A 27,546-nucleotide genomic window follows, 5' to 3' on the forward strand; every position below is an offset into this window, starting at 1 on the left:
CCGACCGCGCCGGCACCGCCACCGGGGGGCGGGGGAGCCGGGACGAACGTACGGCCGCGCCGGGCGCCTGAAGGGGCGGGGAGCGGAGCCCGCGCCGCCCGCTATCCCTGCCCAGCCGCGCGCTGCCGTGGCGCCGGCCAGGGTGGGTTTAGCGCCCGGGCGCCGCTCCCGTCTCCTGCCGGCCGCTGAGGCCGAGCGGTGCTGACCGGCGGTGAGGGCGGCCGTGGCAGCGGGGCCGGCGGGCCCGGGGAGGGAGGGGGCCGTGCTCGGGCGCTCGGCGCAGGCAGCGCCCCGGCCGCCCGCGCCTCCGCCGGGGGGCGGCCCCGCGCCGCCGCCGCCGGGCCTCGCCGCCATCTTGGCCGCTGCCCCGCTGTCCCGGGAGCGGGCCGGGCCGTGCCGGGCCGGGGGAGGTACGTGGGGCGCGGGGGGCTCGGGCCATGAGGGAGTGGGGCCGCGCTGCCCTTGCTCGGGGGAACGGGATCCCTGCCAGGCGGGAGCCGCCCGTGATCGGTCCCGGCCGTGCTCGTTGGCCGCAGTCGGGTAGGGGCGATATCCCCGCCAGTGGTGGTACCGGGAGTCTGCCCGCAAATCCGAGACTTTCCGCTTTACTCGCCTCCCTTTCCGTTGTTCTGTGCCTATTTAAATACAAAATCGTTGCCGTGTTTGAATACCATCCCCCCATTCCGTTGTTCTGGGCTCTGGCGGAGGTGCGGAACCGCCCAGCGGAGAGTGAGCAGGGTCGGGTCAGAGCCCCGTCGGTGCCCCGCTCCCGCTCCGAGATGAGGCGGGGGTGCGGGGATCGTGCACCGGGCTGTCCGGGCAGACGGCGCAGGCCTGCAGCAGGGGCGAGGTGGGAGCCGCCGTTCGCGGCAGAGCCCGCAGCAAGGCCCGGCCGGGAGGGGCAGGGCGAGTGCGGGAGCGGCGCTGGCTCACCTGGGTCGATCTTCAGCAGCCCTGCTGCAGCCATGGTGTTTCTACTCGTGCTGTTCTTGCTTAATTAGCAAAAGGCCCGGTGAGTGCGGATCTCCATAATATGCGCTGGGAATAAACCCGTTATCATCCACTCCTGCACATCGCTCCTGCCCTGTTCAGTACCCAGCGGTAACTGAGTGGAGGCTGTCGCTTCTTTTCTTTTGTTTCAGTTCAAATCTGCTGTGAATTAGTAATGCACTTACTATCTTTTCAGTATATGATGAATCGTTCATACCCATTAAGTGTTAATCAAACTGGAGGAATAGCGTCACCATTCAGTGTAGCTTTCCTATAACCAACCAGGCAAAAAATCATACTTGAATAATGAAAATTTGTGTTCATAGTAGGCAGACTGCGGTATTGGAGAGGAAAAGGTATTTTACAAGAAAAGCAAAACCAACTTCCATTATTCATACAAAAGATAAAATGATGGAAGAAATTTTTTACAAAATAACTGACCATGCCAACCATGAGAATAATTCTGCTCTGGCAGTTCCCAGCGGGTTTGAATCATACATAGTTTCTCATTTATTTATTAAAGGGAAAAAAAAAGAAGAGGAAATATCTGAATTATATTTCTCTGTTAAAAATGTCTCATGTTGCGTGCAAACTCAAAAACACAAGCAAACTTGGGTTTTTTTGGGGGGGAAAAAAAGGACAAACAGATTTTTTACTGCCTGTATGCACATATCTGAAAATTCCTTGCAAATGGGAAATCAAACTTGAAGAATACTCCATGCCCTCTCATGTTTGATTTAGCTGGTTTTATTCAGAAATTAAATTTTCTGTTGTACAAGACAGTTATGCACCAGTTAAATCCCAGTTATTTTCTCATATACAGATCTCCTTACATGAGGAATCTTTAATAAAAACCTTGCCATGAGGATTCAGAAAAGAGAAATTGAAGTCTTTGAGGTAGAGAAGTCTGAACAGTACAGGACAAGTGGTAGCTGTATTTTGTGGCTGTAATAAAAAAATGGCAAGAAACCAAATTAAAATTTGTTTAAAATGTGAAGTTCCTTCTTCTTATATCCCTTTAATTTTCCCCCAAATTACAGCTTCACATATAACTTTAGAAAAATGAATACAGCGAAGATAAGTTAAATCTTTTTTATGTTTATTTAACATAATATACCATGGGCAGCCTTTTAACAGGAGCTGCTTAGAATTAGAGTATCCATGAGGCTCATTCATACAGGATAAAAGAATTAGAGTGCTGCTTTGCTCTGTCCTCTTGAAGGAGAAGGAAGGTACAAATGGTTATGTGCTTTCTTTCTGCCCCCTGTGTTTGGACTGGTTGGGGCAGAGTGCACATATGTTGGGAAGGGCTCCCATGCACAGCAGAGTTCCAGTGATCAGTGATGCTTGCTGGCTCTGATGGAGTGTTTCAGTAGTGCATGGCTCTCTGGCACTGTGCTTGTCCTCTCTGGAACCTTGAGTGCCTCTTCAAAGAGAGCCTGTGAAAGACAGCAGTATAAAGCCAGTAGCACTGTTGCTCTGGCCTGTCAGACTTACTGGAGGAGTGAATTGGGGAAGCATGGTGGAAAACATCTTCACAAAGAGCTACTGACTTGGGGCTTTGATATCCTGTGATTGAAGCCTGCTGCCTTGTCCATTCAGAGTTCTTCATGGTTTGGCTGGAATATGAGCATAATTATCAGTATTTTCCTGAAAATACTATGGACACTCAATATGTGAACTGATACTCACTTTGTCTGTGTCCATTTGGCCCTATCTGTCTATTCACTGTACTGCTTTCAGAGAGTGAATTTCTTCAGTCATCCCTTAGTAGTCCTAAAGCTACTGATTCAGATGCAATTTGTGTTCAAATCTTCCATCTCCATGTAAAAATGCAGTTTTAGCAAAAAAATTTTTAATTGTTTTGGTGTGGGGTTTTTTCCTAAGGAACTCTTGCTTTTCCTGCAAAGCTTTCTATTCTTGCAGGTCCCAAAGGGAGCTGCAGTTATTCAGGATCAAATATTGTTTGATTATTCAGAATCTAATATTGTTCTGTTGACTATAGATGGAACTCTCTTGCCAGCAGTTAGAAGATTTATACTGAAACTAGAAGAGAGGCACCATGCAAGTGTATTATTAGAAAGCTCATCAGACAGTAGATTAAATGCTGCACAAATTCTCATGCACATTGTAATTACTGCTGGTAAAAGCACAGAGGAAGTTGCAAATTTTGTTATGGATACCAAACACTGATTTAAGTCAAATTTAGAGTATTCTCAAAGGACTACTTCCTCTTAAAAACAATTTCAGAAAGTTACTAACAGTGTTTTAAATGAGAGCAAAGATAAATAAATATATGCTGAACATCTGGGAAGCAAAGCATTTAGTTTTTAATAGGGATGATCTTGCTGATAAAATATGTCTGAGTAGTGGTACAGACACAAGCACTTCATGGTGTTGAGTAGATATGAAGTTTTGCTTGACTAACAGAGGGGGATAACAAGCAGTTCTTAAAAACGATTGCAAAAATGTTTTTACTTTGATGTGTAGATAACTAAGCTGTAAGCGTCTTATATGTGCAAAGATTAATGACACTTGAGCAGCATCATTAAAACACACAAACAATAATAGGAGCATAAAAAACCCCCCGTGAAATTACAGAACATTCATGTTTTAGTAAACCTGAGACTAACAGATTTATCAACTTGAATCACAGCTGCTAATGATGTGTCTGGTTGGTCCTGCCAATTACACAATATTTCAGAGCTGCCATATTGGCTGTCTTGAAAGTTTTGTTCAGGTGTTTAATGGGACTTCTCTTTATTAGGTTTGCTGGTTTGAATGGGGTTGGGGAGGTCAGGAACACATTTGTGGCACATTTTGAATTTATAGGAAAAAGCTAAAGTGCTGACTAGCTGATTGTGACAAAAGTACTAGCTTCAATTTTAGCTTATTTCTCCAGATTACTTTAAGCATTTGATTACTTTCCATTTGCTTGTCGCTAGAAGTTCATTTCCACAAATACATAACAGAGACTCAGACAGTCTATCACCACTAATTCTTCCACCCTTCAGAGCAGCTATGCTGAATTCAGGAACATTGAAGCTGTGGAATAGTTTCCTAGTGATGGTCCTATTTGGAGCTATTTTCAGCAATTAGTACTAGCTCTAAAGGGCATTGCAGAGGTCAGTGATAAATTCATCACTTTGTGGTTTCAGAGCTTTGTATGTAACTCAGCTCAGTGTTGTGAAAAAGCAGCTGTTGACAATATTTCTGCATTAATTACACTTTAGAGTACTTAATTGTAGCTAAGGACAAGCATGTGCAATCAGTCTTTTTTCCCGTGCTCTCAGCCTCTCTCTCTTGCCAGTGAGCTCCACTTTTGTCTTGTGAGCCTGCTGCGCCTTTAGTCCAGATGTTTCTGTGCCAAGAATTTGAAAATCAGTAACATTACAAATCCAGATTTAGTCAAAAGAAAAGTTAGAGATGTGGAAACAGCTCATTGAAGGCATCTTTGTTAAAATATGTTTTTCTTCTGTGTGAACTTCAGATTCTGGTAGGATGGAAATGACTGAGATGAATCATGTGGAGTTTTGCATGTCAGACGAAGGATGGGAGGTTTGTGAGAAGAAGCTGCAAAACTGCAGGGCTGCTTGTTGCTGCAGAGCCTGTAAGGTGCCTTGCAGTCAGGCAGTAACATGAAAGGCTGTCAGTTTACTGAAGATGAGCTTGAACAGTTTGCTTTGGCGTAGATGCAAATAATGATCCATGTACACTTTCAGTCTACTCTTAGGTAGGCCTAGAAGCAGAGAGATGGGGGAGGCATGTCCTATAGAATAGTCCTAGAAACATCTTCAGTGCCTTACATAGAGTGGTTTTATACTGACATCTCAAAGTGGTGTCTATGTACACTGTTACACGGAGAAGAATCTCATGATTCCTGAATTCTGGTGATGTACTTTTGCTGCTGTTTTTTAAAACTTAGGAACTTGTTTCAAGACCTTTACCTTCAGAGTGCTGCAGCTCTTAACACACTTTGCTGTTGACCTACTGGTGTGAGGAATTTTAATGTTACTGGATTGATTTCTTATGTTCATCATTTGTCAGTCTTTTTTGCTTTTCAAATCATGTTCTGATGAGACAAAAAAGTCAGTTACTGCAAAATTAGTTTAGGGATCTCTACATGTCTGAAATGAAATCTGACACACTCTAAAAACAGAGTACCAGGGAAATCTTCAGTACTTGGAGCAATGTAAGTAATTTTTGTTAAATAATAGTTTATATATCTTGTATTGATATTTTTGTAGTGCTACCAGTTCTAAGATATTCAGCATGAAATCTGTCTTTAATCAGCTGGTGCCTATTGCTTGACAGTGTATGGGATAAATCAAATTACTTAGTCTTGTGTATAATAGACTGATATTCCCACTGCTGTAGGAGTGTCTTTATTCTAGTCAGCACTGGGAAGTGTACCAGCTGAGCTGCCCCTTGACTGACAGGGCGGGGCTTGTGCATCTGGAGCTGCCTGCTCTGCGCTTAGGCTGCAAGGTGAGAGCTTCAGTTTTCCAGGGCACTTCAAATTAGCAGCAAATTAGCATACTGCTAAAACTTGTGAAGGAAGAAAGGACTGTGAGAAGATTTGAGGGAAGTCTTACGCTAGAAGTAGAATATGTATCATGGGAAATTCTGTAATCGCTATCTTCCTACTTAAAAGATAGGGTAGGCAGCCAGGGGGGATTTTACTGCTCATATTCCATAGGTACTACAAAGCTGTCATCTGCCAAGTGTGGTCCCTTGGATCAGTTTGCTACTCCAGTTCACCACGAGGCCACACAAACACTCCTATGAACACAGCTGGTACCCAGGCAGCTTGGGGCAGAAGAGTAAGAAAGGGGGCCAAGTGCTACCTCCCCTTCTGGCTACCCACGCCCTCCCTTGATTGCATATCAAGTCATGGTCTAATATCCTAAGTGGAACTTAGGGCAAAAGAAGGGGCCCTGCTATTGCAGTCATTTGGTGCACCAGGAGCTTGCTGTGATTGTGTGGTCTGCTGCACAGCCATGCTTGTTAAAAGTATATTGTGACAAATGCAGACATTTCTGATCTGTAGATGAATAGAATCTGGATAAATGTTCACAGAAGCACTAAAAACACTGTCACGTGTGTCTGATACTCTTTGTCAGCGTATCATTGGAAGCTGCCTGCTGTCCAGCATAGCTCCTCCAGAGCAGGCTGTGGATCAGCTCCTCTGGAAGCGGAGTCTTACCAGTGCTGCTTGCACTGGACTCTCAGATGCAGCTTTGTGTGCATTTAATGGAAATGGGTCTGATATTTGTTAACAGATATGCTATTGTATCGATTTAAAAATGTTCAGAGATCTATTCTAAGCTTTACAGCTTAGATTGAGCACCTTTGTATGTGTGGGCAGCCGTGGTGTCGAACAATACTGACATTCAGTGGTTGATTACACTTTCCACCCTTGTGTGACTGTCGAGGAGATTTTGGAAGGCTTTAATGTTCAATGCTGGCTAAATTCAGAACATGTTTACTGGAGCTGGATTAAAGCAATTGTGTCAAGGCTCCTTTATAAAAATGCTGTGCTCACAGTATTAAAATTTTCTCTTTTTTTTTTTCACAAACTAAATTAGAGATTCATTTGGTCCAGGAGAGACATAGTAGAAACGTGCAATAACACTTTGTAGCTTTGTTTCCTTTCCCACTTTTAAGCAAATTTGCAATCACAGTTTCTAAAAGAACTTCCCTTTACATTCCCTATTGGCTTAGATGAATATTTTTGTCCTCCTTCTGGCTATTGGTCTTTTTTTGTTGGCTACCAAAGACATCATGCTCTTGGCAGGAGGTATCTGAGACCTGGCATGGCCCCAGTGAAGATGAGCACGTTGCTGTCATGGTTGTGAAGGAGCAGCTGGAATTTAGAATTTGAAAAGCTGGATCTTGGCTCTCTTCCCACACTCTGCTGACTTAGGTGGAGGGAAATATCATGCTGACAACCTTCCTGAGCTGTCCTTTTTCACTGTCTTTGGTGAGCGTTGGAAGACATACTTTTGTTTGTGAAAATCTGGAGGGCCAGACCTTTTTTTTATTGTTACATTGTGTATTGGTCGATGAGTACTATTCTGGGTAGTTCAGATTCAGACATGGCAACACAAGCTCACTCTGGGTGGATCTAAGTGCTTATTCCACTATTTTGGAATGAGATTTAACACTGTAATACAGCATTTATACTCAAAATCTCTGTGGGACTGGGCCATGTGCATCTAGCTAGCTTCCATGCTGTTTTTAGTGTGCCAGAGATAAGAGAGGAGCAGGTTTTTTCTGTGTTTTAGGACAAAATATCCTGGGCAAACATGGTAAAAGTAATGAAAACCATGATGGGTTTTTTGTATGTGTCTTTGGCTTCTCTTGGACATGCAGAGTTCATGATGGTCTTCCTGTTTCAAGGTGTGGACACCCAGTAATTGTCTGGTCTCTTTCCAGTCATGTTTGAATTCCTCCAAAGGCTAACTTTCAATTCTGGATCTCCATTGCTATCCTCTGCCCAGTTCCACTACATGCCCTGTGCCAGCTCTAGCACTCTCTGGCAGTGAAATAACTTGCATTAGGAAGTTGGTCTGAGCAGCAGCTCCTTTTGCTGGGTCAGTTTCTAGCTGGACTATTTTCCTAACGTAGATAATTGCAGAGCCACAGACCTACTCAAATCAATAGCTGCGAGGCAGAAGGGAAAAACAGCCAGTGCCAGGCTGTTCCTCAGCTACAGATGAATTTATGCTTGACATTGAGTACCAGGTTAACTTCACCTTCAGATGCTGCTGTTGGGGTTACAGTTTGGTTTATTTTCTAAGCCCAAGTTTTAACTTATTTTTTAAGAGGATCATTATGCTGCAGGTCAGCCAAAGCATTGTATCTGTCTCATGTAAAGGCTGAAGAGATAAACTGAAGTTTGCCAGCATTTGTCTCTTCTGTAGATCCAGAGATAATAGTCTATTCATTTTATCAACTACTTAGTTCACTTACTATTGCATTGAAAGTTGAGAAATAGACTTGGAATTATTTTTTTAATAGGCACATAAGCTTCTTGCCCCATGAATAAAACGAAGGATCAGTGACTGAGGCATGTTATTTGTAAATGTTTAAAGAGATAAGAAAAAAGTTACATTCCTTACCTGCAGTTCATACTCCCCTTTTACATAAGTGAGTTTTTAAGTGAAAAACATTTTATGTAAACATACTTCATGCATGCCAAGCGCATTTGAGGCAATTTTATCCATTAAATCAGATTTAAATGGCTAGTTTTGTGTCCTTTTAATGAATTCCAACCCTTTACCCAAGTGCAGCTTGGCATAGATAATAAGACTAATCTGCCAACAAGTAAAAATCACTTTTCTAGTTCAGCAGCTGAAAGCTGACAAGCTAAAGAACTGTATCTTTAAGATAGAGCAATTCTAAGTTAAGTGGGCAACTGCCAGGCCAACTGCCATAGGAAACTTTCTGTACAAGTAACTCTTTCATGTCGGCAAACACGTTTGAGCAAGTGCCAGCTCATGGGAGTCAGCTTTTCTTAAAGAAATAAATTGCAAATACCAGATAGGGATGAAAGCAGAAAACAAGGGTGTTTTCTTTATGCTTGCATTATGATATACGTTTGCAGCTTAATCCAGTGGCAAATATTTTTTTGTGGAATGTTCTTGTAAATAAAGGAAATGAAATTCAAAGAAAAGCAACAAAGTAGATGTTTTTTCCTAAATTCACAGTGCATGTTAATAAAGAATAGCCATCATAAGAAGGGGAGTCTGGGATATGAAATGTCATTCCACATATTCTTTTATTTATTTTAACTTCTTTTAATGTGTTTCCAACAGAAAATGATCCACAGCCTGTTTCTTATAAACTGTTCTGGTGATATCTTCTTGGAGAAGCACTGGAAGAGTGTTGTGAGCCAGTCTGTCTGTGATTATTTCTTCGAAGCTCAGGAGAAAGCAATTGATGTTGAGAATGTGCCTCCTGTCATCTCAACTCCTCATCACTACCTCATCAGCATCTATCGGGATAAAATCTTCTTTGTGTCTGTCATACAGACAGAAGTGCCACCACTCTTCGTAATTGAATTTCTGCACCGAGTAGCAGATACTTTCCAGGTCTGTCACCATTCAATGACTTTAAAATTCAGTGTCTGGAGGAGGTCTACAGGGAAGACAAAGAGGGACTCTTCATCAGGAACTATAGTGATAGGACAAGAGAAATGAGTACAAACTGAAAGAGGGGAAATTTAAGTTCGATATTAGGAAAAAATTCAATTTTGTGAGGGTAGTAAAACAGTGAATGGAATAGATTGCCCAGAGAGGTTGTGGATGCCCCCACTGTGGCAGTGGTCAGGGCCAGGTTGCATGGGGATTTGAGCAACCTGATCTACTGGGAGGCGTCCATACCCATGGCAGGGGAGGTTGGGACCACCCCTTAACATTCTGTGACTCTATGATTCTAAAATGACTTCAAGAGATTTGTATAAACTTCAAGTTTTTGTATAAACTTCTTTTAGAGAAAGGTAATAAACCCTCCTGTGACTGACTTTTCTATCTGCAATTTTTAAGTCAAGCACAGGTTTATAGAGTACAAGGGAAAAAAGAGGTTTATTTTGTGCACTCACAAGCACCAGAACCCAAATCTGACTTTGTAAATGCTGGGTTTTTTTCTGTAAGCTTTTGTACTATTAATGTTATGTAGATGGGAAGAAGGAGCATGTAGTCAGGCAGCATGCACTCTGTAGTGAGGAAAGCGCTGCAAAGGAGTCACTTCTCAACTAATTTCACAGATACTTTTATCTAAAGGAAACACTGTGAAGAGCATTGAGCATTGCCAAAAGATAGTATCTTTATTTTACAAGAGTCTTGTAACTGAAGATGCATTAATGTTCACAACTAGAAAGACCTTTGTAACATAAATGGTAGCGCATCACATTACATTATTTCACTGTTCATGCTTGTATTTATTTTCAGTTAGGTGATAAATATATATGCTATATATGATAAATATATGATGCTATCAGACTATAGAAATAGTCAGTTTAGGCACTGAAATACCTTCATATATTGGAGGGTTTCTGTAAGAAAAAACTGAACAAACTTCCTTTTGCTAAGCATTCTAACAGGAATAAAAATCCTCTCTTTTGTAATCTCTGAATTTGTTTAGGATTACTTCGGCGAATGTTCTGAGACAGCAATTAAGGACAATGTAGTAATTGTGTATGAACTTCTAGAAGAAATGCTAGACAATGGCTTTCCACTGGCAACAGAATCTAACATACTGAAGGAGCTGATTAAGCCTCCCACAATTTTGCGCTCTGTTGTCAACTCCATCACAGGTATGAAAATATGTAACTTCAGCAATGATGGCTGTTTTAAAAAAAAAGCCCCATCATTTTTTATAGCTAAAAAATAATATATTGGTGTGAATCTGTAAGGTGAGAGCGCTGTCCTACCAGTTCTCATCAACAGGAGTTGAATAAAAACAAGTCCCTCCTTATTTGCAGTTTACGGCTGGTCCCTTTGCTGTCCTTGGAGGCACTGCCTGGTTCAGCCACAGCTGCTGAAGTCCCTCAGGAACAGCAGCTCAGGACACAGTCAGGACATACTGGAGACAGGTGCTCTGGGATTGGTACAGAGCTCACCCCAAGCCTTGAATAACTATGGGCACTGGAGAAGGTTAAGCATTTTGTAAGAAAGCCATATAGGAAGGTATATAATAGATATGTAATAAATCCTTGATGGGTGGGAACAGATAGCATGAAGGGAAACAAATAGCCTGTCCTCATCTTCCACCCTGCCCCCACCACCGAGCAGCACATGGGTTCATATGGATTTGATTTCGCAACTGATTTCAGGCTGTTGTAGATGGGTCTGTCTTGCAGTGATGAAGCCAAATGTCTGTCAGCTGAGCTGGTGGAATCTGCTTGTCTGGCAAGCGGGTGCAAGGGAGGTGAGCCATGAGTGTCACGTGGGGCAGAGAGATGCGAGACGGTCACTTGTACATTGTGTTAGAGAAGAGAGTAGTTGGGCTGCAGGGCCACACATGTAATGCTCTGAGGAGATGGTCTTTAAGGTAGTAGATATGGTTTAGTCTCTGAGTATAAATCTCATCAGTTTTAATTTCTGTTATTTGGTGTTTAGCTAGGTTTTTTACATGTGGATTGGAATGCTAGTATTTACACTTATGAAAATAAGTGTTTTATCTAAAACCTTATTAAAATTCCCTAGGAGCCTAAAATGCCTGCCCAAGGTAGCCTGCATCTTGTCACTGTCAACAGCTCAGTGCTGAGCAGGTAGAAACAGCAGCCTGAGAGGTCTCCTATCTACCTGGCCTGGCAGCACTGCTGCACCCTGCAAGGCTGCTGAGGGACAGACACAGCAACTGCCCCTCTTCAGAGATGCAGTGGGAGTGAAGAAACAGTTGCAACTCTTCCCCCCTGAGTAATAGCACATACCGGGGTGGACTTTAGGAAGGGTCTTTTTTGAGTAACTACTTCTACTAGCTCAAAGGAATGAAAACTTCTGTTTTCTGCCTGCCAGGCTAGGGCCTGCCCAAGCAGGTTTTGTAGAAATGATACCTGCTGGCCACCAGCTTCTCACTGAAGCTGTTTCACGTGGCAGGACACACTACCATGTTCATTGTGCTAAAGGGCACAAGTCAGCATGAGCTGTGGCCCTATCCCAAGACCTACTTCTAGCAGAGGGAGTTGTTTACACTGTGCTGGGATTCTGGCATCCGTCACCTAACCCTCACAAGTGATAAGATTTTTTTTGTTTTCCTTTTTAAAGTGTCATCAATTTACTTTATAACTAGGTAGCTCAGGAAGCCTTCTACTCATGCTGGGTGGTGTTGAGAACCAGGAGGCAAGGGTGAGAGCGAGGCAGGCAGGGACAGTGGTATCATTGGTCGGGAGCCCAGAAGTTGAGGCAACAGGTCAGGGACTGGATCAGATGATGAACAGGTCATCTACAGCTCAGTGATTGCCAGTAACATCCATCAGTATGGGACAGGTCAAGCCAGAAAGTCCAGTCTGGGCCAGACTGAACTGATTTGACACATGGTGAGGTAGAGACATGGCTGTCATGTTGATGCAGGGTAGCTCAGATGGGTACCAAGAATGAGACCACCCTCAGCCTAACACCAGCTCCAAGCAAAGATTGTTGGAGGCCTCCCTAAGGCTTCTTACACATCTTTCTTGCTAATGACTCTTACCTGTTAATCAGCCCTGAAGTCATCCAGCTAAAACTCTTAGGAGAAGGGGGAAGCAGGCTTAAGGCCCTGACAGGGAGCTGTCTTGTCTTGAATTAGTGATGAAATCCCCCACATCTACTCCCCCATTCAAACCTCCTGCTGACTTGAGTACTGTATTTTGCTGTGCAGGATGTAGTCTGAAAGCTGTTAAGTTTGGACACGTGGCTCCAGTGCCTTCATGTCACCTCACAAATAACACTGAAGGGTCCAGGCTCTGGCCTACAGTACCTGAGGCAAGCTTTGCCTTGATTTTTAATTTTGGCAGTTAAAACATTCCTTTTGTAATTAATTACTGATTTTAAGTTCCTTTTCATTTTTAAGGCAGTAGTAATGTGGGAGACACGCTTCCCACTGGACAGTTATCCAACATTCCTTGGCGCAGAGCAGGAGTAAAATACACTAACAATGAAGCCTATTTTGATGTCATTGAAGAAATTGATGCAATTATAGACAAATCAGGTAAGATGCCTTGCAAACTGCCATTTGTCTCTCAAGTGTGTTTACATGTAGCTAATAATGTTTTAGAGAGAATACAGTCCAACCTTATTTTTTTGCATATATTTTATATATGTGCATTTATATCTTAGGTAGAAATATTCAATTTAAAATTATGAGCTTAAGTTTATTTCTTCAGTTCATCTTAAAACAGCAACATGCTCTGGGCTGCTTCGAGAACATCCACAAGAAGTATGTTTTCTGTTTGTATATTGATTATCTCATAACAGATATAAATGGGGGAAAAAAGTAGTTGAAATGTGATGAGAAAATTATCTCCCAATTGTTCCTGCCAACAATGTACTGTAGTCCTTGAAGGCCCTCAAGTAAGCAAGACAAAATCTTTCATTAGCTTTCTTCTGATAGCAAGCTAAACTTGGTGCAAAATACTTGCACAGTATTGTTTTCCTTATTTTTAAGGAACCAGATATTATAAAGCATAATAATACTCCTTTCTTTTCTGTGAATGAAACATATCATTTTCAAATACAGAAGTCTTTATTTCTGAGATTTAACTTTGAGGAGGAGCCTGATAACTTGTATGGCAAGAGAAAGAAAAAAAATAAAGCAAAAAGAAAACTGCAAAGCTGTGGGCAGGAACTTGCTGTTTTGTTCAGTACTGGGGCCAGCAGTTGGCAAGGGTGAAGACTGCAGGACACCCTTTTGTGGTGGTATGAAGCAGGGAGCAAACCTCTGATTATTCATTCACTGCTGCTGTTGTAGCAGTGTCAGTGTTGGTTTGATTCTCTACACCACTTCAGCAAATGCTTTGGCCACTGTTGAAGTGGATAGTCACAAATAGCCATTGTTCAGCTCTTACTCTCCCCATCTTGAAGCTAAAAGAAGGTGGCCCTTACAGGGTCCTTATAGAACATGCTGATGGCTGTGTTGCTGTCCTAGCTCCTTAGGATTCCCAGGAGTAGCGAGTGCTTCTTCTGAGACAGTACAATCAAGACCGTGGTGAATTTCTGTGCGTATTTCAGGCCAAATCAGTGTGCACTGAGTGTTTAATTTCCTACTGAAGATCTGCTGCAGTAGTCATAGCTACTCTTTTCTGCTCTGATCCCTTGGGGACTAGCAGTGCAAGAACCCCTCTTTATAGTCTTCATCACGACTAAGGCAGATAAGGTTGCTCCCCTAGAATAGGGAGGTTATCTTGTTTCATAGGGATATGGTCGACTGCTTTAACCTGAAACAGGATCACTTCTTTTCAAACAAAGTATAAAGCCACCATTTCTCCTTTTCTTTGCCTAGATAAGCCAGTTTCTACCTATCTTCTAAAATTACCTTTGCATGTGCAGTTAATTAATTAGTCCTGGGCCCTGCTTATGGCTTTTTATAGTTAGAAGATATTTCAGGAAATTAGCATTTCTTGGGTAAAATGCTTGGTACAGTTGCTTTGAGGTTTGGGGGTTTTTGCTATAGATTTATTTAACGTCAAGAGAATATTTAATTTCATTGTTAAACAACCTTTACTTGTGAAAGCCAAAGTTAGCACCAACTTACTGCATTTTGACATTGACTGTTTTGATGTGCTTCAACTTCCCTGCACCACTACCCACTTGCTAGTTTTCTGGAGACCAGGGACAGGGATGAAAGAAAAGATTCAGAGCTGGTGTGTTATGAAATTCTTATTTGCTTATTGCTGGCAACCAGTTCAAGCACATCCAGTACAAGTCCTGTGTAACAGCTGGCACAAGTATCATGAACCAGTTTGGAACAGGCTGTTTGCTCTGGCTCATGTATTTTAGCAAGCTGCCCAGGACACAGGTAACTGGAATGACCTTTCCTAGCTGGGCTTGGCATGTTGTTGAGCGTTGTGCAAATGTCATCTGTGCCCTCTAGCTGCACTTCACCACATCTGTTAGGTCTTTCATAATAATGTTAAGTGTCTTGTTTTTCTCTGCAGGTTCCACAGTCTTTGCAGAAATCCAAGGTGTTATTGATTCGTGTATTAAGCTCTCAGGAATGCCAGATCTTTCTCTGTCTTTCATGGTAAATTCAGCCTATATTTGGGAATCTTAATTGCTCAGGATTTATTTTTCTTAGTGATCAGAGTTAAAGAACTTTAAGATCACTATTTCATGCGTTACATATATGAAGTAACAAGTTTTTCATTATATTGTAGAAGCTGCATTGTCAGTAGTTGGAATTTGTGTGTACATAAAAATACCCTCACAGGAGCTGCTGTACCAGGTCAGATCAGAAATCTGTCTAGCTCAGTAACACGTCTCTGATAATGGCTACTCAGAGTCTAACAAATAGGAATTGGGTAGAGTTCAGTAGCTAGCTCAAACTGCTGGTACGTGATGAGATTCCACTTACCATTGTGCCACTCCTTCCAGAACCCCCGGCTGCTGGACGACGTCAGCTTCCACCCGTGCATTCGGTTCAAGCGCTGGGAGTCTGAGCGGGTCCTTTCGTTCATTCCTCCCGATGGCAACTTCAGGCTCATCTCCTACCGCGTCAGTTCCCAGAAGTACGTTTCCATTCAGGCACTCTGCCCCTCCAGCTACACCACCTGCTGCTTTCCACCTGAGGAATGGCACATTCCTCCTTGCAAGGGGGAATTTACATTGTTCTGAAATGTGTGTTCTCAGGTTTTGTCTCAGCTGTTGTTCTGTCCCTACTAAAAGAAGAAAACCATTTTTCAGTGACCTGCAGATACTCAGCAATAGTTTTTCAGGGGAGTAAATCACACATGACAGTGATATAGGGCTGTTCAGTCCTAGTAACTGTTGTTAGTGCTAGATGCTTTATGAGTAAGTCTCTGTGTACGTGGAGGACTCTGAGCTTCATGAAGAGAGTAAAGCAAAAAAGTCCAAACTGCAGATATTTGCAAGCTAAAGCCTGATCTGACTACTGGCTCTTCTGAGATTTGGCTCAGTGAGATTACTTTAAAAAAAAAAAAACAAAACAGCAACCAAGATGAAGAGAGAATGTACAAGGACAAGGTATTTGGAGGAAAGTAAAGAAAATATTTTTTTTCCTGTGATTCTCTGCTGATCTTTTCAGCAATGATGCTGAAGAGCAGAGTATCACTTCACTTATCACTTCTGAAACAGATCAGTTTTAACTTGAACACCTACCAGAAACACAAGAACCATTTATGAGAAAGTGCTTAAATTTCTCAAGCAGACAAGTAGCCAGGATGCATTCAGCTACTGTCTTCTCTTTTCAGCTTGGTGGCAATTCCTGTATATGTGAAGCACATGATCAGTTTTAAGGAAAATACTTCTTCAGGAAGATTTGATGTTACCATTGGACCAAAACAGAACATGGGGAAAACAGTAGAAGGAGTAGTCATGACAGTTCACATGCCAAAGGCTGTACTTAACATGAACCTCACTGCTACACAAGGCAGCTATACATTTGACCCAGTGACTAAAGTAAGTAATGAATTTTTATTTATTTAAATATTGAAGATGGCATTACTACAAGTCACTTATATTGCAGAATACTGGGACAGTGTTCCACACTTGGCAGAGAGCTCTGTTCAGCATATGTTTATGAATTAAAAATTTACCTTTAAAATTTGCTTTTTCAAACTTAGATACACACCAGCTCTGATTTCTGACTTTGACAGTATCCTTTTCCTTCCCTTCCCTCTCTTTTCACCCTGCTCTTTCACCCACTATTATCTTTCCTTAGTAGATGCAGCAGTATTTTGACGATAGTTTCAGCCATGATATATTTTGCATATATGTTGTGGAAACATATTTTTCTGAAGAAAATGCACTAGCCTTGAAAAATGGGCAGACAGAAAAACTGGGAGCAGGAGATGAGAAAAGATTTCTTCCAAAAGATCTGCCTAAAGACACAGAGGAAAATAAAGTATCTGAAAAAACATGTCTTGGGCTCCTGATTCCTTGCCTCTGAGTTGAGGTTTGAGACCTAAATTTCAGAAAGCTCCTGAAGCCTTTTAGTACCCAGGAGCCATTTTGCTGAAAAGCAGTTTGAGCCAAACCATTCTGCTGGCTCTAATACCCTGCTCTGAGCTTTCTGCTGCCCTTGGAATATTTCAGTCAGCAATTAATTAAAATTGTTAGGGAAAGCTCTCCAAGTAGCATTTTCTTTCAAAAACAATAGACCTTGATTTTTGTAAAAAAAAAACTACCAACAAAAAAAAACTCCCTGCAGAAATGAATTTTACTGTGTTTTTATCAAGAGTTGGGATAACTAGGTGGATTGAAACTGCAAAAATGTTTAAAAGCACAGAAAATTGAGGTCTTCCTTCATTTATGACTTTAGGATGAGAATAAACGAACCACCTCTTGTGGGTGAGTAAAGGGCCTGCTTGGTTCCACGTTTCTCCAATGAGTGTAAGAATCAATGGCAAACAAGTAAGCCTTGAGAAAGTTAGTCTGGCTTAGACAATCTCCCTTGGTCCAGTGCCTTGCTCCTACCCTCCTCATTCTTGTGTTTAAGTTTCTATGATCTTTGTGCTAGTTACTGTCTTGGTTTCATGGATCCAGCTGACCCAAACAGACATCATGGTCAATTATCCTTAGCAAAGGGAACAAGATGTTCTCAGTGCACAGACTCAAGCTGACAGGGTGAGAAGACAGACCCCATATCTGCAGGAGCCCTCTCCTGCCAGTGAGGTAATTCTCAGGGCTCCCAGGCTACTGTTGGTAGCCAGTCTGCAAACTAAAAGCTGGACATAAACTTGACCTCATAGGTTGTTTCCTAGAATGCTACTACTACTATTCTCTCCTTCCTGACAAGGTTCTAACATGGGATGTGGGCAAAATTACCCCTCAAAAGCTACCAAACCTGAAGGGCATAGTGAACCTGCAGTCTGGAGCCCCCAAGCCAGAGGAGAACCCAAGTTTAAACATCCAGTTTAAGATACAACAGCTTGCAATTTCAGGTGAGTGGGGGGGGGGGGGGGGGTATTACATGAAATTGGTGCTGGCAGAATTAGTTGGTGTAGGAAGTGAAGTGGGAAACTGTTAATCATTTAATTGGAGGCGCAGATCTGAAGTCAGCTTGATCCAAAATAATAAAGTCTGATTTACCTGACAGTTACCCTTGATGGAAGATTTTTTTACTGGGAATTATGAATTCCCAATTGTTTTGCTCAAGAAAGACTGGGAGAAGTATACAGAAGAATGGATTTTTCTTTGTTGACTGGTGTAGTAAACATGCAAACGTATCTTTTTAGTGAAGATTGATGGATGATGATTTAGTTTGGTGCTCCTGACATGCTTTAGCCTCGTACCACTAAAGCTCTTTCTAGTGGTCATAAAAATGCATTAATTTTGAAGAATGCCCTTCTTATTCTTTCCTTCTGGAGCTGGTTAGTTTTTCATCTTTGAAACAATTTGCAAGTAAAAGCAGAAGGAAGTCTATAGGGTAAGTGCAAAAGTAAATTTAAAGCAGACAAGGCCTCAGTCTGCAAACACTTAAGTCATGTGAGTTGTCCCTGTGTAAAGAGCTTCTCCAAGCAAGCTTTGCAGGATTAAGGCTCTAACAATGCAAGAACTCACATTCAGAGAGGTGAAGGAGGAGGATGACTGAAGGCAGTTGATGAGAGTTGGTGGTACATGTGGTACCTTTCTAGATAGGTACCAGGCTATGGTCTTTTTGGCCCCTAGACTATTTGGAGTAAACAACAGTTCCTGTGTAAGAACAGAATCCTGCAGTTTCCTCCTAAACTAGTTTAAATCTTACAAGATACAGCTGGTCCAGCGTCTGGACACCAAAGATAACGGACCTGTGAGAAAGCACGGAACAGCCTGAAGCTGTAGGTATTTAATAGCTACTGGCCTTCCTCAGGGAATAGCAGAGGGAATGCTGGTTCTTGCAATTATGACTTGGAGTGAAAAAAATTCTAAAACTTGTCCTTGGCTTCATCTCCATGATTGGAAAGGAGTGCAGTGTACAGGAGCTGTGGAAGATAGACTCAGTTGTTCCGTAGTTCATCTCTTGGAAGGAGAATATTGGCTTATGGAGTAGAAGAGAAACAAGGTGTTGCCCTGCCAAGACAGCTATGATTAGGTGACAAGAATGTTCTCGTCTGCCACTCCAAACCAGATGAACTTGTGAAAGAAAGGAAAACGAGCTTCCTAACCAATCCTAATCATGTGCTCCCAAGACAGCCGGCTTTCTAATCGGACTGCTGTGATTCCTAGCATTCTGCTTTTAACTTTGTACTTGTCTCTGTCTTTTTTCAGGACTGAAAGTGAATCGCCTAGACATGTATGGAGAAAAATACAAGCCTTTTAAAGGTGTCAAATACATTACAAAAGCAGGAAAATTCCAAGTCAGGACATGAGAAGATGCTAAGAGGAAATTCCCCTTAAAAAAACTTGACTGCTTAGTGACTTATGTTGGTTAGGTGCCAATTAATTAATAGACACTGATTAGTTTGGGATCAAAGCATTTGTGCACAGCAGCTCTTAAAATGAAAGCATAGCTTAGTTTTTCTTAATATGGCTTTAAAATAAGGTACTTTTTTTCTATTACACTTTCACCCTTTTTTTTTTTACTGAATTGTTGTGCTGGTGAATAGTTTGATATGGGCAACCCACTGAACGTTGCAAACACTACACTGCCAGTTAGATACCAAAGCCCTGAGGTCAAGCACATTGTGAAGGCCAGACAGGCCACTGGAAAAGCCTTCTGGTGGCATGTTTTGCTGCTGCAGCCACGTCGAAGAAAGCTCAGTTCCACCCACAGCCAGCTGCGAGCTGGCATTCCACAAAGCAACACCTAATCCTTTCAGAAACAGAGAGCAGCAGTGAGAGGGGCAGGGGTCCCCCCAGGGTCTGGGACATTCCAGGTGTCACTCCTGAAAAAGCTTCTGATGAAGTAAAAACTAATTTCTGTGTTGTTTACAAGAAATCGCCTTTCTTAAGAAGCATTTGCCTTAATCAGCTTTCATTTCTGGCAGCTGCAGATGAGCTGATAAAAATAACATCCTGCATTAAATCTAGGAGGTGATTGTTGCTTCAGTAATCCACTTTCTTTCCATTCAATCCCATCATCCCCATCATTTTTTTTAAGAATACAGTTGCAGAGAGTAAGATCTATTTTTTATGTGAAGCCTTTGCTTTGATTTAGATATTCCACTTGTTTGAAGTGGATGCCACCAGGTCTGTGCAGTGTGTACCTTCGAGCGTAGCTTTTTAGATAGCACAGTAGAAGTGTCAAGTGTATTTAATGGTTGTGTGCTTTAATGTTCTGAAATAAAGGGAACTGCACTGCAAATGTGTCTCACCTTATGAAGTGTTCATGCTCTTGTAAACGATTCATGGTGCTCTTCAGCAGGAGGCATCTGATACACTATTAAACAATGACTGCTTGCTATATCTTTACTGAACTTGAGCACTGTGCAGCTGCTTAGTGTTTTAAAAGGCTTTTAATAGCACAATAGGTAAGGTCCCTTTCGTATTTCTTATTTTTAAATGGAGGACAGGTATTTATGATATTTCAAAGGCTCAGCAGTCAGAGCAAAGCTGACTGAACTTCTTGTTACACACCGACAAAACCATCTCTCTAAACCGATACATCCTCCAGAGTAGCTATCAGGTTCCAATCCATGCGTTTGGTCAGTATTAAGGATGGGATACTGGAGACCCTTTGTTTGTCTAATCTGTTTGGCTTACAAATCAATAAGTAGGTACTAGCTTTGCTTCAGATGAAGAGTGAGAACCAAAGTCACTTAGTAGTCAAAATTTTAAATACTGGGACAAAAATGATCCAGTCTGGAAAGAGGAGGGGAAATCCATCTGAACTCTGGCAGCAAGTCACTAAGGAAAGAAATGGACATACAGTAACTTCAGTAATGTCATTAGGGTAAACTTGGCCATAAACAACCATCTTGAATTTTTAAAATTACAGTAGATAAAACAGCACTATGAAGAACCAGCACACATTTTGGCAAATGGCATCCTTCAGTTACTGTACTTGTACTTGTAGAAGAAATCTTGTTTTCAGAGGTAACAGGTAACCTCCCAAGCTGAAGTCTGAGCAGCTGGAGCTGCTGTCTGCATTAGCAGCCTGGAAATGCTGCCCCATGGCCTTTCAGAGCTGACACCCTTCCTGAGCTAGGACATACAGAAGTGTCAGAGCTCCAGTCCCGACCCCAGCGCTGCCTCCCACGTGTGACTGAAGAAGCCCCACCCAGCTCCAGGACCTCGGGCACCAGGGAGGCTCCCACAACAGCTGTTGTCAGGGGAAAGCACAGCTCATCACCACAACTCACTGTCAGCAAAAACTGCACTCACCTTTAGGAAACCAGTCTAGGCACGCAGGTGTGTTTTGTCAAGGAAATGGTTGCAGGTGGTGAGGCCAGTACCTTTGCTTGTACATGTGCTGGTTCCCTCTGTATCTCCAAACACAGGAAGCTCAACTGCAGAAGGGGGCCTGTGTTCCTGTTCTGTCTGAAAAAAATAACATACCAGCACTTCTCTGAAGAGTAGAGGTTAGGGAATGAGACTGTAGCATTAGCAAGAAATGACACTGCCAAGTTTTGATCTCCCCTTCTCCTCTTGTCCAGCTCTGGGAGTGCTGACAGAAGTGGTTGTCTGTCAGGGTCTCATCTTCTTTCAGATGTGGAGAGAACTGTAAATAGTACAAACTCTGAATTTTATCAATTATTACTAAATACCAGGTGCACTCTGGGCCTATGGGGCTATGTTTGGTCCTACAGTACCAATAAACATTGATTCCAACAAGTCAGAACATTGTGTGCTGGTAGAAATTTTTAGCAAGAAAAAATGTTTATAAGATGTTCTTACAGTGATGGAGTAAAGGAAATACAACAGTAGTTTCATATTCCTCACCCCTGCATTCACTTTAGGAGGTAAAATTCGCATTCAAAAGATGCTGGTCATAGTAGCAGTTCTTTCCTTACTGACAGGACCAGGCCAACCCCATTTTAAGTTTTCACATTACAGCAGATCACTGTCAGGTCTCAGGAAAATCCCCTGTTCTTTCCCACTGAACACAGCCTCCAGTAAATTCTTTAATTACTAGTTTGACAGGCACAAAAGACAAAAAACCTTTGTTTAATCTTCTGTTTGAGAAAATTTGCACTTGCTTTCTGTTCAGAACATGAGAAACAACTGTTCTTTTGCTTTGGGTTTTTGCTGCTCTTGTTACAGCATCATCCGCTGCTGTTATCATGAACACTCAAAAGCTGATTTTTGTACAAATGCATTTTTATTGTTTTAACAGAACCAAAGAAAGGTTGAAAACATTAGACTATACAATACATTTTGGTTTATAAACAAAGTATTATAGTGGTAAAACATTTCTAAGTGACATTCATGGTCTTGTTCAAATTTTTGCTGCACATCAGGTCTGAAGACCAGTAGTGTTTAAAAATGCAGTAATTGCATAAGGTGGTCAAGTATCTCGGCTTCTATAAATAGTTCGAGAACTTAGAGCAAACATTCTGGAAGAATATCAAAGGCAACCATGATTCATAATTCTCCTGCAAACATTCCTCAAGAAACAAAAAGTGATCTTTGGCATAAACAATTATGTATTAAAGGCATTAGTTATATTGCATTAATATCATTCAAGCAACTAAACAGTGATGCTAAAATAATAATAATTAAAAAAAAAATCTCACAGAGAAGCCTGGATGGCAGGAACAGGATGAGGGGATGTGAGGAGCATTGGAAAGCAATACAGGAAGACTATTTAGAAAATCCCTTTAAAATAATCCCTACATATTCAGTGTTATGTACTATTAAATAGAAATTACTACATTAAAATTATGCTGAAGATCTGATATAAACCAACCAAATGCATCCAGGTTAAGGCTCTGGCACCCCTTCCTTCCTCTTCCTGTTGCAGGTAACTGCAAGAAGAGACTACTAAGGAAAGATCCTAAGTACCAAATATTTCATGGTACCCAGACACAAGGAGCAAATTCAAGAAGAAAACGCCTTCTCTTGCTGAGGTCAGTTTGAGACAGTTGTATTATCAACAGTTTAACTTCCCTTTTTAGATAACAGTGCAATGAAGGGGGTGGAGGGAAGAAGGTCCAAGCACAGAATAAGTGTTGCAGGCAGGTAGAAGACAGCTGAGTGTGCTCTCTTCCTTTGAGCTGTTAAGACTGAGAAGTTTTTCCCAAGGACACTTCTATTCAAGGTGGTTTGATCGTGCAATAGTTCTCAGCAAATTAAGAGGGTATGATGAGGTCAGTGCTGATTTGGGCAAAAAGTCTGCAAGTATTCCTTGCAAATGTAGAAACTCATTCTCAAAGAAGTTTTCCTTTTCATTAAATGAATGGGTACGAATATATGTGTATATATATATGAAGGCAGATTCAGTTATGCAAGGATAAAACATCATAAGTCTGTTTTAGAAAGAGGAAGGGGTTTGAGAGGGGTTTTATTGTTGTCATTTTGTTTGGTATTTTTTTTTAAAGATATAGTTACACTTTATTCAATTCACTTGAAGAAAAGATTTTGAGACTCCAATCTCCACAAGCAATAAAAATAATGAGGTATGTGCAGCATTAGGAACCACCATTGGTAGGCACCAGCTTACCTAAAGAGGGTTTCATGTCCCTGCATAGCTCAGGTTTCAAGAAGCTTATGCATTGTTGGAAAGAAGAGCAGTGAGACTAAAGGTATTTTTAAACTGAATATCTTTATCTTTTAATTTGCACCTTGAGTGGCTGGAATAACATTAGATGGAGGAATGAGAGAAATAAGAATAATTGCATGTGCTCATTTGGTTTTCAAAAAGAAAGAGCCAGTATGTGGCATTTTCTGGTCCTGGACACACAGCTAAGTTAACAGAACCAGGATTTTTCAGCTGAATACATTGCTGAATTGAGCAAGGAGAGAGTTCCATGATTTAAGGTCTCCAGCCATAAGGCTCAAGCTGTCAACAGTGTGCCACTAACATAATCTGCAAAACCTTTCAGTACAGTACAAGAGTTCTGGAATGCCTACCTACAGGGTGATAGAAGGGGAACAGAGACAGCTCCAGTTTCTGATAAAGTACTGTTGCAAGAATCAAAAGCAAAAAGCATTTCAGACATGGAGCTTTGATCCTCAATTTACAACTGTTCTGCTGCCCCACCTTCCCTCTTTTAATCAAAAACCCCACACCTTCCATCATTTCTGCATGGTTTTAGATTAGCCAGATTAAGTCCTGTGGAGAAGTTGAATGTTTCTGTGTCAACGATTGTCCCTAAAACACTTCCAAGTAACCAAGTGTCCTAAACTCTCAAGACAAGCTTAAAGTGAGGTCCATGTTTTATATCATCACATGGAAACCACTGGAATATACAGTGCATAAATGAAATGTGCTTCTGGGAGTACAGAATTCACTAAGAAAATCATGAACAGGAAAAAAAAAATTAAATATAAGAACTGTCTACTGTTGGCAGCAAATTAGGGGTGTTGGATATCAAATGTGTTCCAAAGACATTTGAAATGAACTCTCTTATAATTCATACCCTTAGAATGGGGCATTAGCATAAGCTAATCTTAAGCTCATGTATACAGCACCTTCTGCTATTAATATATCTCTCTTCTGTTTCCAAAAAAAGGCATTTTATGTTACAGAAAACAATACTAATGTGGCAGGTATTTACTGATACCATGGGGTCTTTCTGACCCAGCGAAGAGTGAATCCAGCATCTGTTCTTATCTTAATGGATGCCGCTTCAGCTTCTCTCACAGTTTCCTTCACAGACTGCATGAGATTCTGGGCATTATGAACCAACATCTCAGTTGCCTGTCAAGAAAAAGAAGAATTTCCAATATATCAGTAAATGTCATGATTAGGACAGCAGCATGTAATCTCTTTGGGCACAAAAACTCCCAGTACAAAGATATTAAGTCTGCTGACTGAAACTGTGTAAATAAACAAAACTTTCCCGTTCCTCACCGTGTATTTGTGCAAAATCTGAATACAACCTTCATGTCACTAAGTAGAATAACCTCCCTCGGAAGCCAAAGCTGCGAGATTTCTCCTGAAAAGATGCATTTGGAAGGTAACTGAGCTGCAGGGGACTCGAGATGATGTTGGAAAATAAACGTTTCCCCTGGAATCCACCCGAGGGCGCCCCTGCCCTTCCCAGGTGCCGTCTGCGGTGGCCAGTCCTTCCCGCTGCTTTTTACAGATTAAAAGCAGGAGATTAACAACTTGTTCGTCACCAAATTGGAACCCGAGTATCTTTTTGGCTTGTTCCTCTATTAAACTGCAACGTTTGAGCCAGAAAACAAGGTGCTGTACTAAAGTTATCCTCCCTAAACAGCTGAGGTGAGCTTCAACATCGATTCCCAGAACACATCTGGGACAGATCAGGTTGTATATTTGTCCCCATAAAAGTGATCAACAATTCCATGCTACCATCAGTCTTTACACCTCTTACCTGTTCCGACTCTTCATCACTGATATTAGTTCTGCCCAGCATGGTAGCTTTGACAGTGGAGAGAATTTTCAGCTGTGTACTGATGGTTGGGATTCGCTCACAGACCTAAGTAAAAGGGATAAAAGCCACTTGGTATTGTAAATTGAACCAATACATTATGCATCCATTTTCTTCAGATAAAATGTTTTATTTTCTTTTACTATTAGAATATGAATGAGCATAGAGGTGATCCTACACCTTCAAGACTATCTGATAAATATTGGTAGGATATTTGAATCTTTATTTTACTTGCTTTGGGAATATTTGGGATGGAGAAAACATTTTTCCATTTTTCCTTTCAAATGTCTGCTTGGTTAGGAATACCATTTTATATATATTTGCCTGAGACTGAAAAAAATTTGTTGAATTTCTGGTGCTATTCTTTGATACAAAGGAATGAGGAAATAAAATACAAAACAATGCTGACTTAGGACAGATCAGTATTTGTAGCACAGTATTTTTTCACAAGTTTTTTTGACATCAAATTCTAACTTTACAGAATATATGTTCACATAAATATATATATATATATATATTTCCATGGGATCTAAAAACACAGACTTGGACAAAACTTTACAAGCCAAGGGCAGATACCCATGATTCACTGGCACAATTCCTGTGCTCACGCCCAGTGAGAGAGGCACAGCAAAAGCAGCACTGGAGCAGCTCTCTGGTTACCTGCAGGAGGTTGGTTCTGATGCGCTTGTCTGTGCACTGCTTGGCCACCTCCTTGGCGAGCCGGGTGACCTCGTCGGACGCCTTGGCGATGTCCTTGGCGCACTGGATGAGGGCGCGCTTGTTGCCGCTGCCGCCTCGGACCAGGCGCGACATCTCGGCCATGAGCAGCGCCATGCGCTTCGCCGCCGCGATGATGTCGTTGCCCTGCACAGAACAACACGGTCACTGCTCCTGCCAGCACGTCACCGCTCAGTAGAAACACTCAAAGAAGTTAAGGACGGAAGAACCACTTGTGAACACAGAAAGGGTTTCTTCAAGGAACAGGGAAGATCTCTACTAACTACTTGTTTCTGACATTTTTTTAAAAACGCTCAGGGAAAAAAGCTCACTTTAAAACTAAAAAAGAAGTTGTAAAGTGTTAGTTTCTCCATGGAATGAGTTACTGCTCTGATGACTAGATTTTAGGAGAAAGCATGTTATTAGCATTTGAAATTCCAGATTTTCCCCCAAAAAAGACTTCCTTTAAAGTTAAAAAAATGTGCTAAACAACCTGTTAAACCAGTTGTTGTCATAACAGTTGAGCATGGGATTTTCAGTGGCATCTGAAACTGAAGTTGTTGAAACACCAGCTATGTTGCTAACAATGCCAAAGGATAAATGGGAAGAGAATCTGACACATATAACTTTTGTCATCGGTAATGTGGAAGTGAGATGCAACTTTTACTTTTTTAAAAGTTATTCCTTGAAAATAAATCTTTTTTACGCAATCTCTCCCTTTAAAATAAAGCCTCCAAGAGAGAAGAACATGGATTATCAAAAGACAATCTATTGATATTTCTTATATTAAAAATCAAGATTTCTTGTACATCAAAATTTACAGTCAGAGAAATACATCTGAGAAATATTTGATATGTGATTTAATTGAGACCAAGGCAAACCCATTTCTTATACACTGTTCCAAAGAGAAACCTAGTGCAAGGGAATGCGGACCTAGCTGATTGATTGATTGATTGTTAGTAGTCTGTCAGTACATTTAGTGTATTTATCTTATTCCCTTTCATAGAAAGTTGTTAGTCAAAAGAGAACTGTTTGGTGCTTTGAAGCATTCCTACTGTGTGGATGAAATAGGAGCAGAGTGAGTTTCAGTGTTAGTACACACTTTCCCTGGAATAATGCCACAGATAATGACCAAGGAAGTTCAGAGCAAGGAGTACACAGTGAGAACCCAAGCTGAGCCAAGGTATCCTGTACCCTGTGCGCACACTTCTGTGACTCACTACGAGCAAGTTCAAGATGATATCCCAGGCATTTTACAGATACAGTGACCCAAACAGCTGAACTATTCATTACCGCGGCCTATTAGCTAAACACTTTGCTACTATAACCAGTTAGGATATAAATGACATAAGACAAAGTTTTTCCATGTTTTCACGTAGAAGGATCAGTGTCTAACAAGTTATCCAAGCACCAGAATCTGAAAAGGACAAGAACATTTTTAAAGCCCTTTTTATTAAAATGGTTTAGTATAACTATGTAAGTATACACACACACATACATATGCACACTCCCCTAACTTTTATTTGTTATGGGACACCAACCTTATTTTTTGCAGCATGCTATGAAAAGTGCCCAGTCTTGCAAACATTTGTGCTTAGACAGAAGACAGGCTACTTGTGAATGTCTGAACCTCGTTAGATTTCCACTGGTTTCATATAGACAGGATCTCAATTCAACAACTAACAGCATTCAGTGCATCT

At 41.5% G+C, this 27,546-nt stretch overlaps 2 protein-coding genes across 5 annotated transcripts in view; one reads left to right on the forward strand and one right to left on the reverse strand.

Annotated features, from left to right (window-relative positions):
• The first annotated feature begins 3 nt into the window (after positions 1-3).
• On the forward strand, positions 4-21,603 carry AP3M1 (adaptor related protein complex 3 subunit mu 1). 3 transcript variants are annotated; one of them, XM_084210309.1, is made up of 9 exons: positions 4-142; positions 8,811-9,086; positions 10,138-10,309; positions 12,547-12,684; positions 14,630-14,715; positions 15,066-15,199; positions 15,902-16,109; positions 17,449-17,593; positions 18,900-21,603. In XM_084210309.1, the coding sequence occupies exons 2-9, from the start codon at positions 8,814-8,816 to the stop codon at positions 18,998-19,000; spliced, it is 1,257 nt and encodes a 418-aa protein (XP_084066435.1). In that variant the 5' UTR covers positions 4-142; positions 8,811-8,813; the 3' UTR covers positions 19,001-21,603. The 3 variants fall into 3 exon arrangements, with proteins under 3 accessions (XP_084066435.1, XP_084066434.1, XP_084066433.1); XM_084210308.1 differs by having other exon boundaries at positions 142-211; XM_084210307.1 differs by lacking the exon at positions 4-142 and adding an exon at positions 305-410.
• A 280-nt stretch (positions 21,604-21,883) lies between these two features.
• Positions 21,884-27,546, reverse strand: part of VCL (vinculin) — a 57,179-nt gene continuing 51,516 nt past the window's right edge. For both annotated transcript variants that reach the window (XM_084209971.1, XM_084209972.1), the window contains 3 exons: positions 25,790-25,993; positions 25,073-25,177; positions 21,884-24,432 (listed from right to left, as the gene is read on the reverse strand). In XM_084209971.1, coding sequence (XP_084066097.1) covers positions 24,286-24,432; positions 25,073-25,177; positions 25,790-25,993 — 456 coding nt within the window. In that variant the 3' untranslated portion in view covers positions 21,884-24,285. The remainder of the gene's footprint in view (positions 24,433-25,072; positions 25,178-25,789; positions 25,994-27,546) is intronic.

The sequence above is a fragment of the Fringilla coelebs genome (assembly GCF_963513975.1).
Source record: "Fringilla coelebs genome assembly, chromosome: 8".
NCBI lineage: Eukaryota > Metazoa > Chordata > Aves > Passeriformes > Fringillidae > Fringilla > Fringilla coelebs.

Excerpts from the sequence above, each read along its gene's own strand:
- AP3M1 (XM_084210309.1), top strand. The coding sequence starts at position 8,814 with ATGATCCACAGCCTGTTTCTTATAAACTGTTCTGGTGATATCTTCTTG. Across the intron at positions 15,200-15,901 it reads TACCGCGTCAGTTCCCAGAA|CTTGGTGGCAATTCCTGTAT; the intron begins GTACGTTTCCAT and ends TTCTCTTTTCAG. Across the intron at positions 17,594-18,899 it reads ACAACAGCTTGCAATTTCAG|GACTGAAAGTGAATCGCCTA; the intron begins GTGAGTGGGGGG and ends GTCTTTTTTCAG.